The sequence below is a fragment of the Terrapene carolina genome, unplaced genomic scaffold, assembly GCF_002925995.2.
Source record: "Terrapene carolina triunguis isolate 2854851 unplaced genomic scaffold, T_m_triunguis-2.0 Scaffold139, whole genome shotgun sequence".
Taxonomy (NCBI): Eukaryota; Metazoa; Chordata; order Testudines; family Emydidae; genus Terrapene; species Terrapene triunguis.
The window spans coordinates 13,364,645-13,379,146 of NW_020664490.1; the positions used below are offsets into that span (position 1 = coordinate 13,364,645).

Sequence of the window (14,502 nt, forward strand, 5' to 3'; positions counted from 1 at the left end):
GTTTCCATGATTCTGTATAGAAAAACTTGTACCACAAACTTGCTATCTATTTCTTGTATAAAAGGAGGTTTTACATAGAACTCTGAAGGAAAGAAATCCGAGTTCTTTTTAATTGTTCACTATGAATGGTTACTGGGCCACACATGACAAAAAGTTATTGCTTTTAATTCCACTCATGCCAAGTTGTCCTCCTTTCATTTGAATGAACAGCAGTTCAGGTATACTACAGTACATCCTAAATCAAAAGCACTTTTGAAGAACTTAAGTAGACTTCACATACTGGGAAAATTCCATTTATCCGGCTTGGTTTCCCCTTGGGATAAGGGTTTCCAGGAATCATGCCACAGGAAGATATCATAGCGTGAGGGGCTTTACAACCTCCTTTGGAAGCCTGCAACATAACCAAAGAAAGTAGCATTAAAACTCTACAAATTCAGACAGTATTGCATTATTTAGTGTCTGAAATTCAGCACTTTTAAAAGGATATGAATTGTGATATTCAGCCTTCATGAATAATGAATGTACCTACATGGAAATCCAGATTCAAAGCTCTCCATAGCTTTGCTTACCCTGTATGTTAGTTCTTCTTTCCATCTACTCCTCCCCTATTCACTGCATGCTATATGCTCTATCCAGTCCCACCCTTGTTTTGATGGCTCCTTTGGGCCCAATTCTGCTCCTACTGAAGTCAATGGCAGTACTCAGAATGACTTTAAAGAAAGTAGGACTGTGACCCTAGTCATCTCTCACATTATCATGGCTTTTTTCCCTACACAACCCTTGTGTGAAAAAGTCTTCCTCTTCTCGTACAACCACCAATTATTTGCTCGCCTCCTTCACAGACTCACTTCCTTCAGATTGTGAACAGTTTCCATTAGCGATTAATTATATGGGCCCTGATCCTGCAGTGACCATATGGACGGAAATAAAACAATATCAGCGAACATCTTCTAATACCTGCTCAAGAATTCTCCTGCACCTTTTCTTCTCTGACATGTTAATCCTGAACAGGTCCTCAATAAGGCGGTAATTCTGAGCATCAACAATGTTGCTACAAAGGAAACGGTTGAACAGTTACTGTCATTTCTTATACCTATCACACACACATGATCAGGAACTAGCAGCTGAAAGCCCATGCAACTGCACAGGCATGGGGGGGCGGGGGGGGGGGAAGGTGTGTGTGTAAAAAAGAGAAAATGGCTGAGACGTTAAAAATTGGATGGTAACAGATCACAAAACCCAGTGATGGATCAACCTGGTGATATTCTGAACCAAAAGAGCTCTCGACTATGCTTGTAGCTGCTTCCACGACTTTACATTATCTAACCAGACATTTTAGGCTTCACAGTGACACACAGAGTGACATTCCTGGAATATTATATACACCTCTACCCCAATTTAACGCGACCCGATATAACATGAATTCGGATATAACGCGGTAAAGCAGCGCTCCGGGGGGGCAGGGCTGCGCACTCCGGCGGATCAAAGCAAGTTCGACATAACACGGTTTCACCTATAACGCAGTAAGATTTTTTGGCTCCCGAGGACAGCGTTATATCGGGGTAGAGGTGTACTAATCATTTTTGAATAGTGCATTATTTGTTCAAACAGTTCTCAGTAATATATTAATATATATAATTAGTCTGTGCACAAACTATTATTAAACCTGTGTAGTGCTTGATTTCTCCCTCTTACAGGTCAAGAAATGAATTCAGCCTTACATATGCCACCAATGCTTATGTCTTGAAATAGGGTCTCTCAATTATTTGTAAATTAATACAATACACAGGAAAATACAAACTTGAATTTCTGAGTGGCCAAAACAGCCACGTTGAAAGGATGAGTAAAACCTAAGTTTATTGTCATAGTTCACAGTAGCAGCTCTCACTCCGACTGATGCACAATTCTTATCACAGCAGCAAGGCTGCAGCTACCAGGCTTGGCACAGGCTCCTGCTCTCCACCATCTGGTGGCCTGGTGACAGATTCCTGCAGGATCAAAGAGAGGCTCTTGGCAGTTACCTCCATGCTGTGGAGTGGTGGTGAAACACTCCAAATGTCACATCAAAATTTAAATAAAGAAATATACCAAACAACTAACATTTCAAAGTGCAGCAGGCATCCCAATACCTGGTGTCACCGTTTTGCCTAATGGCCCTGGTAGCAGCAGCCACACTGCTGTCACAGATGTTCCAGACTAGCAGCAGGGAGAGCTAATAGCAAAGAACAACTATGATTATAGTTACTTTCCATTAAAATAGATTTCTTGATAGAGGAAAATGTGGTGTAAATGGGATCATCATGGTACTGAACAAAGCGGTTAGCCACACACAAGCACAACGGTGTAAAATAAAAAAGGTGGATCAACTAACTTTTTTTCTGTTTTGTTAGTTTGCACCACAGCCATAACATGAACTTAGTATATTTTTTATGGTGTTAGTGTTCTTTGTTTTAACAGCTGCTCATATCAAGAATTGGCATACTAAGAAGTCCTCAAATAGGCTTTAACACTATGAACCACAGTACAAGAGTCCCCAAATATAGATTTATATGATAGATCCTGGAGCAGTTGTGTTCCATCAATAATCCAAAATGTATGTTTACATGGAAACCTTTTAAAAACTGTTCTGACCTGGCAACTGAACGTGCCTATTTAAATAGGTGTTTACATACTTTTAAAAATGTGAATTATTTGCCAAGTGTAAATAAATACTTAGGGAGCTTTTAAAATGCAGAAGGCGTTGGGTATTGGATAGATGACAGTGAGCTAATGCCCTGTGTAGGAATGGCTTGATATGAATTGTTGGACATGGGTGAGGCCTCATCCCTTGGGAGAGAGGATTAGAATCTGCTGACTGGAAACAGAATGTCTATACTAGATAAGATAAGGGAGGGGGGAATACCCAGGGAACCATTTACAATGGACAAGATAACAATGGATAAGATAATGCTAGAACATAAAATGAGGTAAAGAGTAGTCCTACATGCATAGTGCATGATGTACAGGGATTGGTTCCTACAACGAGACTAAGCCAATCCCAAAACATGTGATACAATTGATAGTATATGCAATGTAATGTGTAAATGCATATAAAGGAAGAGGTTTGCTGTGTAACTTTGGATGTGTCGTATGCCCTATACCAGAGGTTCTCAAACTGGGGGGTCGGGACCCCTCAGAAGATCGTGAGGTTATTATATGGGGGGTCGCGAGCTGTCAGCCTCCACCCCAAACCGCACTTTGCCTCCAGCATTTAAAATGGGTGTTAAATATATAAAAAAGTGTTTTTAATTTATTGGGGGGGGGGGTCACACTCAGAGGCTTACTATGTGAAAGGGGTCACCAGTACAAAAGTTTGAGAACCACTGTCCTATACCAACCCCCTATCAACTCAGCATAGCTTTGCCATGTGCCAAATAAAGGTATCTGAGTCGGACTGAATTCTTGGAGAACCAAGTGGGAGAGGTCTCAGGGGAACCCTAATACACAGTTTTAACCCACCTGGACTACTTTTGGCATAGTTCAGTAAGTGGAAATGAGTTTGATAAGCTCTGCCAAGTTTCTAAGTGTACATCTACACTACACACTCCTTATGGAGATACACTACATGCCCCCCCAATAGCATGGGTATAAACAGTAGTGTATACACTGAAGCACGGCTTAGGTGACTAGAGTAAAGACACATCTGAATCCACAGGGTCTGTACCCTACATGGCTCTCTACACATCCAAAGTCTCCTGCTTCTCTTTTCTTGAGCAGGTCCTGCCCGAGGGTGCTCTCGGCCCACCTCTCACCCTGGCCCTCTAGAAGTTGTCATCAGGCCCCTGCCTGAGCCCCTCTGGCCATTCCAACAAGCCACTTGAATAGGCTGAATGCCATCCAGCTGGTCTGTCTCTGAACTGCACCCAGAAAACATCTGTACACATGCTTCATACCATCCACTTCCTCGCCCTTGTGTCCTGCCCCGACACCAAGTTCCAGGACCTGCTGACACCTGAGGCGGGTGAGGAACCTCGGTGGGCCAGCCTGTACTCCACTCTGATATCACAGCCTGCTGGGGATATTAGTTGGCAGCTCCTCCATGGAGCCGTAAGTACAGGCATGTATTTGGCATTATTTACGAACTCCCAACAGCTGTTCTTTTTGCGGTGAGAGGGAGACACTGGCACACATTTAACGTAGAGTGCATCAGGCTGCAGTCCCTCTTCCAGCTCCTCCAGAACCTCTTACTGAGGCACTAGCTGCACTTTCCCCCTCACTTGTTTATCCTAGCACATTCTAGCCGCAGCCCCACAAGGTCATGAGACCTCCTCATCAACTTCCTTTTCATGCTGGCCAAGATGGCCAACCATCAGACCAGGAAGAGGAGGAAGCTGGATGGCAGGTGCTCTGCTACTGTGGGACCTCTTTCTGGTTCCTTGTCCAATCCCGGGCAGAGTTCCTCTGGGTGGTGTCCACTGACTCCTCAGACACCTTTGAGGAGCAGTGGGCATTGTCAGGGATTCTCTGCTCAGGATCCTCCTCTGGATCCTTGATTTTTAACCTTTAAGCTTCACTCTTGTCTTTTTTTTCCCCCATTTGTTGTCCTCAGTATTTAATTGTGGCCTGGGTTCAATGGCCCCTTTCCTTCGGTTGAGGGAGCAAGCCTTTGGCTTTGAGTGGGCTTAGGCCTGCCGTCTCCCAGCAACCACAACAGGTACACGCCCAAGAAATGCCTCCCCGCTCTACACTGCTAGTTTTAGGGTTGTAGTGTCCCGCTGCCAGAGTCTTTCCCACAGCAGGAAACGCTCAGGCAGCGGGTAGCCAGTGGGAAAAGGCTTTGGAAGCGGAGAGCTGCTGGGGCATTTCCCTGTTGCTGCCCCGCCTGCCAGAGCCTTTCACTGAAGCCTGTAGCTACACACTGCCCTACATGCTGCTGCCAGTGATATGCGGTGTAGACATAGCCTAAAAGGCTTTTGAATACATCATTAACTTTGGCACAACAGTCAGTTTTCAATCGGGTAGCAGGGGTATTGCAGTTCAGGACAGATGAACTTAGGAAGTTTGGCAACGCCTATCTCCATTACTTTTTCCATTCATGAGCACCAAATCATTTTAAAGCAAGTAGGTGTTTTGCCTTAATTGTCCAAAGTGGTTCCTCTGAAACTTTCCTTTGTCTGACATATTCAGACATGAGTAAAAACGGTAACATCTCAATAAGTAAATACAACACATAAAAGAAATACTTACGAAGCTAAGAGTTCTAGAGCAACAAGCTTGTCTTTACTAAAGGTGAAGCAGTTAAGGATATTAACCACTTTTGATGCTGGAACAGCTACCATTTTCTGACAACACAAGTAGGGAAAATAAAAAATAAGACAAGATTCTTATTTTTAGTACAGTATGTAACTTTAAAATCATTATCAGGAATTTCAATAAACAATCATCTTACACCCTCTGAGGAACAGTATTCTTATGTGCTAAGTGCTGAATACATAATAGAGCCCCAATTCTGGGGAACTGTATGCTACTGCAAAACATTTAAATTAGTCATAATTACCAAGAACTAGATTATTCCCTGGGATATATGGTGCAGAAAGCGTACAATCAAGATACTCCCAATAGAAGCAGAGAGTAAGAGAAGCAACACAGCATAATGCCATCATAAGAGAAAGCGGTGAAGAAGAAAGCACACAGATTATAAACTATGCCCATGCAATGGGAATACAGATGTGGTTATGGAAATTAAAAGCAGAGGAAACAGGCGGAGACACTTCAAAGGATTGCTCCATGAAAACATACATGTTGTAAAGCCTTCATTGCCTTTAGTTGTGGTTCAGCCCAAGAAAAGTATCTCAGTAATTCAACAATCTGAAACAGAAAAACCTACAGTTCACCTCTTATATATATATATACACACACACACACACACACACACACACGTTCTGCTGACAACGTTAAATATCTTTGCTGCCACTCTACTCATTGAGCGTGGTGGGATTTTGCTAGGCACTGTGTGCATATGTAGGCAATATTTGATCAGGTGTTATTACACAACAGTATCAGCCATTAGCCAGGATGGGCAGGGATGGTGTCCCTAGCCTCAGTTTGCCAGAAGCTGGGAATGGACGACAGGGAATGGATCATTTGATGAATACCTGTTCTGTTCATTCCCTCTGGGGCACCTGGCATTGGCCACTGCCGGAAGACAGGATACCAGGCTAGATGGACCTTTGGTCTGACCCAGTAAAGCCGTTCTTATGTTCTTGTCCAGTGTGTTTTTTTGTTTCATCTAACCCTTAAAATCCCATTGGGTAGCAAGGTAGATTTTGGGGTAATTATTTTAATATTCTTGTTTTTATATACACAAATACCTGACCAAATATCACACATGCTAGAGTATTATAGACTTTTAAAAAAGAAGCCTTAGAGAAGATTATAATAATTTAATTTCAAAAAGAGTAGCATCCAAATTTATACACAAATATATATACACAAAAAAATCCCGTAACGTTATCTTACTTGGCACCAAAGTAACAATCTTTACTTATAAGCTTAGAAGATAAAGACAGGTTCAAAATATCCCATCATCATTAAGGTCCTGAATTCCATGATAATTAACTACGGATATTTCCCTCCCACATGCTAAGAGCCAAAATCTGATCTCTATTAATTGGTACAATCTGGACCCCATTATTATGTTACTCCAGATTAAAATTGGTGTAACTAAGAATTTGTCACAAATCTCCTAAATTAGTAAAAGGGCAACTAGTGAAATCTGATCTGGCTTTGCATAGTAGGAGGAATTGTCTATGTACATGAGTGTATAGATCAAATCCTTAATTTTACATTTTCCATAAATACATAGCAGTATGTAGAATATTACCTGTTCACTAGAGAAGTATCCATGCACATATTCTATAGCTTTTAATTTGTATTCAGTCAACACAGCCTAAAAGGCAAAGAAAGACATTTAGCTGACAAAAAAAAAAAAAAAAAAAAAAACCACAATTAAAAACACACCATCTGCAAGACAAATGTATTCCAGAGAAAAACATCTAATCTCACAAAAATCTGCATCAATTATACTGAAAGATTTCTATACTACAGAATATTCCTTGAACAATTACGTGAATATTTTCAAGCAGAAGGAGACTTAAAATCTCTTTTACTTTGTTAGTTTCTCTATTAAGAAGTTCACCATATCTCTGTTTAGGTTCAGACTGGAAGAATACCATAATGGTCCTCCTTTCAAGCTTTAGATACACTGGCTTTAATATTAACTCTCTAATGGCTCTTGAAACCAAGAGATGGCAGTTAATTACTTCAAACTGCAGCTTATATATATTCCTATTTAAGGCATTTAGTTGTACATCTTGCTTTAGTTACTTTTATGAAGAATCTAGAGCAGCGATCGGCAACCTTTGGCATGCGGCCCGCCAGGGTAAGCACCCTGACAGGCTGGGCCAGTTTGTTTACCTGCCGCGTCCGCAGGTTCGGCCGATCGCAGCTCCCACTGGCCGCGGTTCGCCGCTCCAGGCCAATGGGGGCTGTGGGAAGCAGTGCGGGCTGAGGGATCTGCTGGCCGACGGTTCCCACCGCCCCCATTGGCCTGGAGCGGCGAACTGCGGCCAGTGGGAGCCGTGATCGGCCGAACCTGCGGACGCAGCAGGTAAACAAACTGGCCCGGCCCGCCAGGGTGCTTACCATGGCAGACTGCGTGCCAAAGGTTGCCAATCCCTGATCTAGAGCCACTCACTCTGGGCATTTCTTGGGGACAGGCTGCTAGAAATATAAAGGTGATAACTAAAATTATGGTCATGAAAGTTAGCTCTAGAGAATGCTGTGACCTTGTCAATATTCTCCTGTTACACATGTTTAATACACACTTGTACAAAACATAGGGAAGCAGAGTGGCACAGTGGTTAGGGAACTGAACTGGTACTTAGGAGACTGGTTCTATTCCCCTTTCTGCCACTGACCTGCTGTAAGACCTTGGACAAATCACTTCACTCTTCTGTGCCTCTGTTTGCCCATCTATAAAATGGGGATGATAATTATCTCCTTTATGAGATACTTTGAGATTTGCAGGTGAAAAATCACTACATAAGAGCAGTTATAATAAATTAGGCCAGGTCTTGGGGTCATGTATGAGCAAAGGGTGTTCTAACTACTCCAACAGTGCAAAACTAAAAACATATTCAGTGATCATCATTGCATGAGGGCGTCGCAAACCTGAGGTAGACAATCCGGGGGCAAGTTATGCTATCTTTAGGCCCCGCACAAAAACTGCACTAGACTGACCCATTATTTTTATATCAGATGTTTTTTGATACCATGATATCTGTTAGATGTCTAAGCTTATGGCCCATGGCAAGATCTTCAAAACTAGAGACAATATTATTTCAGTGCATTCCTACCTAGCAAACATAAGTATTCTGTTGTGAAACTCCACAATCAAGTTGTTAAACCCAGCTTAACCATAACAAAAGTAATCACGCTGGCTTTATCCCCTCTAGAAGTTAAAAGAAAAGGTAGAAAGGAAAGGAACCATCTCTTTGTGTACAGTACATAGCCTTTCCCCCCCGGCCCACAGTTCAGGCCTCTAGGGACTACAACAATAAGTGCAAATGAACAAGTGCTCTCTCTCTGCACCATACCACTCTAGTATGATCAAGCTATTTACAAAGAAAATTCATCTCTACACAAAGTTGAGGATAAATAACCCCATTCTTACTGAACTCCTGCATTCCTATTCCTCTGCTTCCATTTAAAAAGTTATTTCCAGAAATCAAGAAATCATAACATGTGGTATGTTTGAAGGAAGTGAAATGGGTTGCAGGCCTTAGAATGATATGAGTATCTCTTTTTTTTTTTTCCTTTTCTTTTTTTTTAAATTCTGGGAGATTCTTATTTACTTATACTATGTCCAAATATCCAGGAAGATCGCATAAAATTTCAAAATATTACACATCTACACATCTGAAAAAATCTTGTTTCAGAATTTTATTCAAATACAGTTCTGAACCTGCTCCCAGAACTTTGTTTTTATTTACAGTAGAACCCACTATGTCCTAGGCGCTTTACAAACAGTAAAAAAAGGTCTGTGATTGAAGGAGTTTAGTCTCAGGACAGAAACAGACTGACAGGGAAAGAGAGGTCAACAGTCACTGTAAGTAGCACAGCAGAAGTGGTTCTTTCAAGGGGACATAAATGAGGAGTTTAGAGGCCTTGTTGATGGTCATATGAATAGGGGGCTGTGTGGAAGAAGGTGGGGAAATGATTGTGTAATAAGACAAATGGGTCAACAAGGCTGAGAGCACTAGCAGAGTGGAGATGGGCAACATGAAACTGGACGGAGGAGCAAAGTTACGCAGAGATTTACAGGAGGTGACGAGACGCTTAAGTTTAATGCAATAGCAGACGGGGGATCAGTGGAGGGATTCAAAGGTAAGAGTTATCGGATCAAATACGTGTGTTCCAGAGATCAGTGATGAGATTCTGAACAAAAAGGTTTGGCTGCAGGGATGGAAAAGAATAGAATGGAACTTGAAGGTTCTGAAAAGGCAGCAGCAGGAGGATTCGGATATGGCCTTAATATGCGAGGGAGCAGAAGTCAAACAGTCCCAAGATTATAGGCCTGAGAAATGGCGAGCATGTTGCTGACAGTGATGAAGAACTTCTGTTTTGGGCATATTCAATTGGAGATGACAAGACATCCAAGGAAAGAGATATGATTGGAGGGAAGGAGATAGTGGCGAAGCTATATCTACAGGTCATCAGCATAAAGATGATGCCTGGTGTCATGTGAGCCAATGACTAGGATCGCTTCTTTAAAAGGACTGAACGGTTTCATAAGGAACAATACATCAGTTTGTGTTTTCAGAGATTGCAGGTAGAGGCTCAGGTTATGTCTATACTACAAATTACTATGAATAATTTACGTCGCTCAGCGGTCTGAATAATCCACACTCCTGCCCGATATAAGTTATACCGACCTTAGCACTGGTATGGACAGTGCTATGCCGGCAGGAGAACTTCTGCCTACATAGCTACTGCCTTTCACGGAGGCAGGAGTTAAGATGACCAGCTTAGAGCGTCTTCACCAGAAGTGCTACAATGGCGCAGTTGCACCACTGTAGCTGCTGTAGTGTAGACATAGCCTCAGACACATAGCACAGTTGCTCAAGTTCTTTTCCAGTTAGGAATAAGTTACTCAAGATGCAGCTCAAGCACTGGACTGTTTCCTTAATTACACCCCAGCACTTGGAAGCTGGCATAATTATGCATGGTCTCAAGTAGCATTCTAAAGCTACAACTCTTTGGGGAAAAAGAAAAAAAATATCAGTGATATTGTTACAGCTTTAGACTAGCAGTAAATGCTGCACATTGGTAACTCCCCTTGAAAACAAAAGAAATTGAAAGGATATATTCAGGGGAAGAATGAAGTGATATTCGTGCCAAAATAGGTTGCTGTTCAATTACAGATCACATTTTAAATTATTTATTTGCAGTTTCATAATAAAAGGATACAAGAATTATTTGTCATTGTGGTACAGAGCTGGTCTTAAAATTTTTACACAAGTGATTCTAGTCAGTCAATGGGCCTACTCATCAAGAAAGGAACTTGGATTGTAGGTACAGTACTTACAAGAAACAGGGGTAACCTTTCCTTCATTCACATGTTCAGCGCTAAGTTGCTAATAGTTTGAGTAACAATAGCATAATAAAACTTGCATTTAAGGTATTTTAAATTAAATCAAAAAGCAGTTGGTATCTCTAAAATATAACTCAGAAAACTGAACTTTATTTAATGGGAGGCTATGTGAAAAATTAATGCTGACAAAAAAAATTACTATTGTTACAAATAGCATAAGACAACTAAAACACTACAGAAAGCTGAGGTTTCCTTTCATTGGCATGAACCTTTCACATAATGAAAAGCAGAGAGAACATATTTTTAAAATAATAAAATAAAATTGCAAAAATTTACATGTGAATTCAGGGAGACACACAGTATCTGATACTGTACTTTCGATACATTTTTAAAGTTGACTAGATTTCAAGTTCACCCTGAATACTTAGTCTCTCTCTCATATACATATATACCACTTAATTACTTCTACCGTGCATTCAGTACTAGGATCTGAAATCACTTACAAATAATTAGTTAAGACTCACAACATATCTAATGTTGGGACATGTTAATCCCATTTTACAGATTAGGAAATGGAGGCAAACAAGTTAAGCAACTCGATCATCAGTAGTTAGCTCAGCAGAAAATTCCAGTAGACCATTTCAGGCTAGCGGTTTTTCAGACAAGTGAATGTTTAACCTACTTTTAAATATTAGAGACCCACATTTAATTTAACCAACTAGCAAGCTATTTTTAAAATTGCACTTTTTATGACTTTCTTCTTCTACCATTGATAAAAAAAAATATTTGCTGGTGAAGATTTAGCCTCATACCCATAATAAGTATTTAATGTCACTAACACTAGGTAAAATTTGATTTTTCAAAGCATTATATCCTCTAAAAGAATTGTAGTTTCAAGATTAACAAAAAACAAAAAATAAAAAAAATGCCAGTTTAGGCAGGGCCTTTCACTAATGGGATAACAAATTAATTCAATGTATGATTAACTTTTAGGGGTGCTCTTTTAAGATACTGAATTAATTTTACTTGCAATCAAAAACTGTATTTAAACATGAAACTGGATGTTGCTGCCACTTTAAAAACAACTCAATTCTAAACTGAACACCTACGATGTACAAATCTATATTAAAAAGATAAAGTGTGGGAAATAGATAAAAATAAGATGTATTACATATAAGGACAAATACATGTCAGTGTTAGTCAAATTTCACATGGAATAGTAGCAGTATTTAACTTTCCAACTACCTTCTATCCCATGAATTTTTAGCTTAATATAACTTTAAAACATATTCCTTAAATCTGGTCAAGGAAGAAAGTGATGCAAATTTAAAATATACCTAAAATAAATGGGTCATTTTGGTGTTCCTTAAATCTTCATCACATCTGGGATGAGAATGCAAGCTATAGAACAGGCTAGTCCACTTAAGCAATTTAAAGTTCGCCAGTATCAAACATAAATGTTTTGATAGAGCATGATCCAGTATAATATTAAAATGCCTGTCATTTAGTCTCAGTTTTCTGAGCAAATGAAAAGCGTTCGAAAACTTGTTCATACATGACCAAAAGTCAGGGAGGGATTACACATACTTGTTTAAAAAGCACAAAATGCACAACATAGCATTAATATTGAAACCTTTATAATATGTTGAACTTCCATAAAAACCTTTCATCTAAGAATCTCACAGCACTTTATAGACATGAATGAACTAAGTCCCATAGCATGCCTCGTTCTACGTAAAGACTGAGGAAACCTAGGGTTTCAAGAGACCGAGGGCTTGTCTACACTTACTGGGAGATCCACATGTGGCGATCGATGCATAAGCGGCCGATTTAGCGGGTCTAGTGAAGCCCCGCTAAATCGACCGCAGATCGCTCTCCCGTCGATTCCTGTATTCCACCTGAACGAGAAGAGCAAGAGGAGTCGACGGGAGAGCATCTTCTATCAACATAGCGTAGTGTGGACCCTGCAGTAAGTAGATCTAAGTACGTCAACTTCAGCTACGTTATTCATGTAGCTGAAGTTTCATAACTTAGATCGATTTCTCCCCGCAGTGTAGACAAGGCCTAAGTAACTAGAAAGACACTGCACAGTAATTCTAGAACAGCAAGAAATATAATGCAGATCTTCTGTCTTTCACTCTCATGTTTTAACTATACAATATAATATATACTACTTACAAGTCCAGAACAAAATAATTTAAAACAGTGATTTTCAACCTGTGGCACTGAGCTCAGGAGTCCGCTGACTATATCTAAGGGGTCCACAAAAGGCTGTCAATATACAACAGTGGTTTTCAACATGTGGTCCACAGACTCCTGGAGGTCTGCAAACTAAGATTTCCACCTCCATTTGAAATTTTTTAGGGGTCTGCAAATGAAGAAAGGTTGAACCCACTTTTTAAAAATATCTATTATACAGTTATATTTTAACCTTTTATGAATTAGTCAAGTTTCAACACAATCTCACAAGATATAATCTCTGCCATGAGGCATGCAGATGGAAACAAACATGCCACACAAGAAAGAGTCTCAACTAGACTAAATTTGGTTTACATTCAGCAAAAACTAGTATGTCTTATCAGCATATCATTCTGCTCTTTGAAGAGTGGGCAATAATTGGACTTTTACTGCCTTCCAGAAGGAACAACAATTAAGGCAAACTGTGTTTAACCAACTGTACTCCAGCAAGGTGTTTTGCATTTACACAACCAAACATGTAAAAAGATAAGTTACCTTTCTAATTTCATCAAGCACGGTCTCAAATGATTTCTTATCCATCTTTACTCGTTCATCCAACGTAGATTTTTATTTAAAGAAAAAATACATCCAGGCAAGACTCTTTACTGCAGAAGCGTCTTTTTTATTGTAGAAGAAAAGCACCGAAAAGCGACACTTTACAGAGATGAAAAAAATCTTTTAAAACAGTCAATAAGAAAAAGGGTCAGGGCAGGGGATGCGACTCTTTTGGACAGAGGTGCGGATTTCAGTCACAATATAAATGCTTGGTCCAATGCACGGTTCAGCAGGAGACGGGGATTAACGCTCCTTGCCTCGGAGCTGGCACATTAAAGGGGGGAAGAGTTACATGGTTTTGTGAGGACGGGGAGAGAAAGGGGACGAAGAAGAAAGAGGAGGCGCGGAGCAGGGAGAGAGGGGACCCCAGAACGGGGGGGTGAGAAGCGGGGCAGCGCCTGGCTCAGGTGCCGCCGGGCATACGGGGCGGTAGAGCTGTGCAGCTGCCTCAGCCTCTTGCCGCTCCCGTCAGCGCGCGGCCCTCAGGCCCGGCAGCCCCCGGGCTCCCCCGCTGCCCATCGCCTGCAAAGCTCCCGGCTCTTTGTTACCAGCAGCAACAAAAGCCACAGCGCTGCCGCGGCTCCGGCACAAAGTAGCCCCGGCTCCGGAGCTAGCCCAGCCAACCCCCAGCCCGCGCCGCACCGCGCCCCGGGACCGCCGCCGCAAGTGAACTGTAGAGCGCCCTGCACGAGCAATAACCATCGGCGACGAGGTTCCTCCTCGCCACTGGGGTCCACAATGCCCATGAATCGCACTCCAATGACATCATCAACCAACGTCCACTGTATCTCTCGGAGGACCCCTCATGCGGCAGAAACCCCAACAGTAAGTTGACTGAGTAGAATGCCTGAATCCGGGCGGAATGGTCCCTCTGTTACAGCGATCATAACCCTAGCTACTATGCTCCTAGCATCCTGCCGAAAGGACCGGTATCGATTGTTTAAAAATTCCTGGATACCGGACATTGTTCTCCTGCGCTCAGGCACTCAGGTGGACAACTCCAAAGGAGATCAACAGGGTATAAAAAATTGGGAGGGAGGCCTGACCTCGCCATCTCCAAGTCACGTGACTGACAT

The 14,502-nt window shown here is 41.5% G+C and overlaps 1 protein-coding gene across 1 annotated transcript in view; it reads right to left on the reverse strand.

Annotated features, from left to right (window-relative positions):
• LOC112119332 (proline and serine-rich protein 1) overlaps positions 1-14,173 on the reverse strand; it is a 28,066-nt gene extending 13,893 nt beyond the window's left edge. The window contains exons 1-6 of the mRNA XM_026653483.1: positions 13,367-14,173; positions 6,863-6,928; positions 5,779-5,847; positions 5,227-5,321; positions 958-1,051; positions 281-391 (exon numbers count right to left, since the gene is read on the reverse strand). Coding sequence (XP_026509268.1) covers positions 281-391; positions 958-1,051; positions 5,227-5,321; positions 5,779-5,847; positions 6,863-6,928; positions 13,367-13,411 — 480 coding nt within the window. The 5' untranslated portion in view covers positions 13,412-14,173. The remainder of the gene's footprint in view (positions 1-280; positions 392-957; positions 1,052-5,226; positions 5,322-5,778; positions 5,848-6,862; positions 6,929-13,366) is intronic.
• Positions 14,174-14,502: the final 329 nt, after the last annotated feature.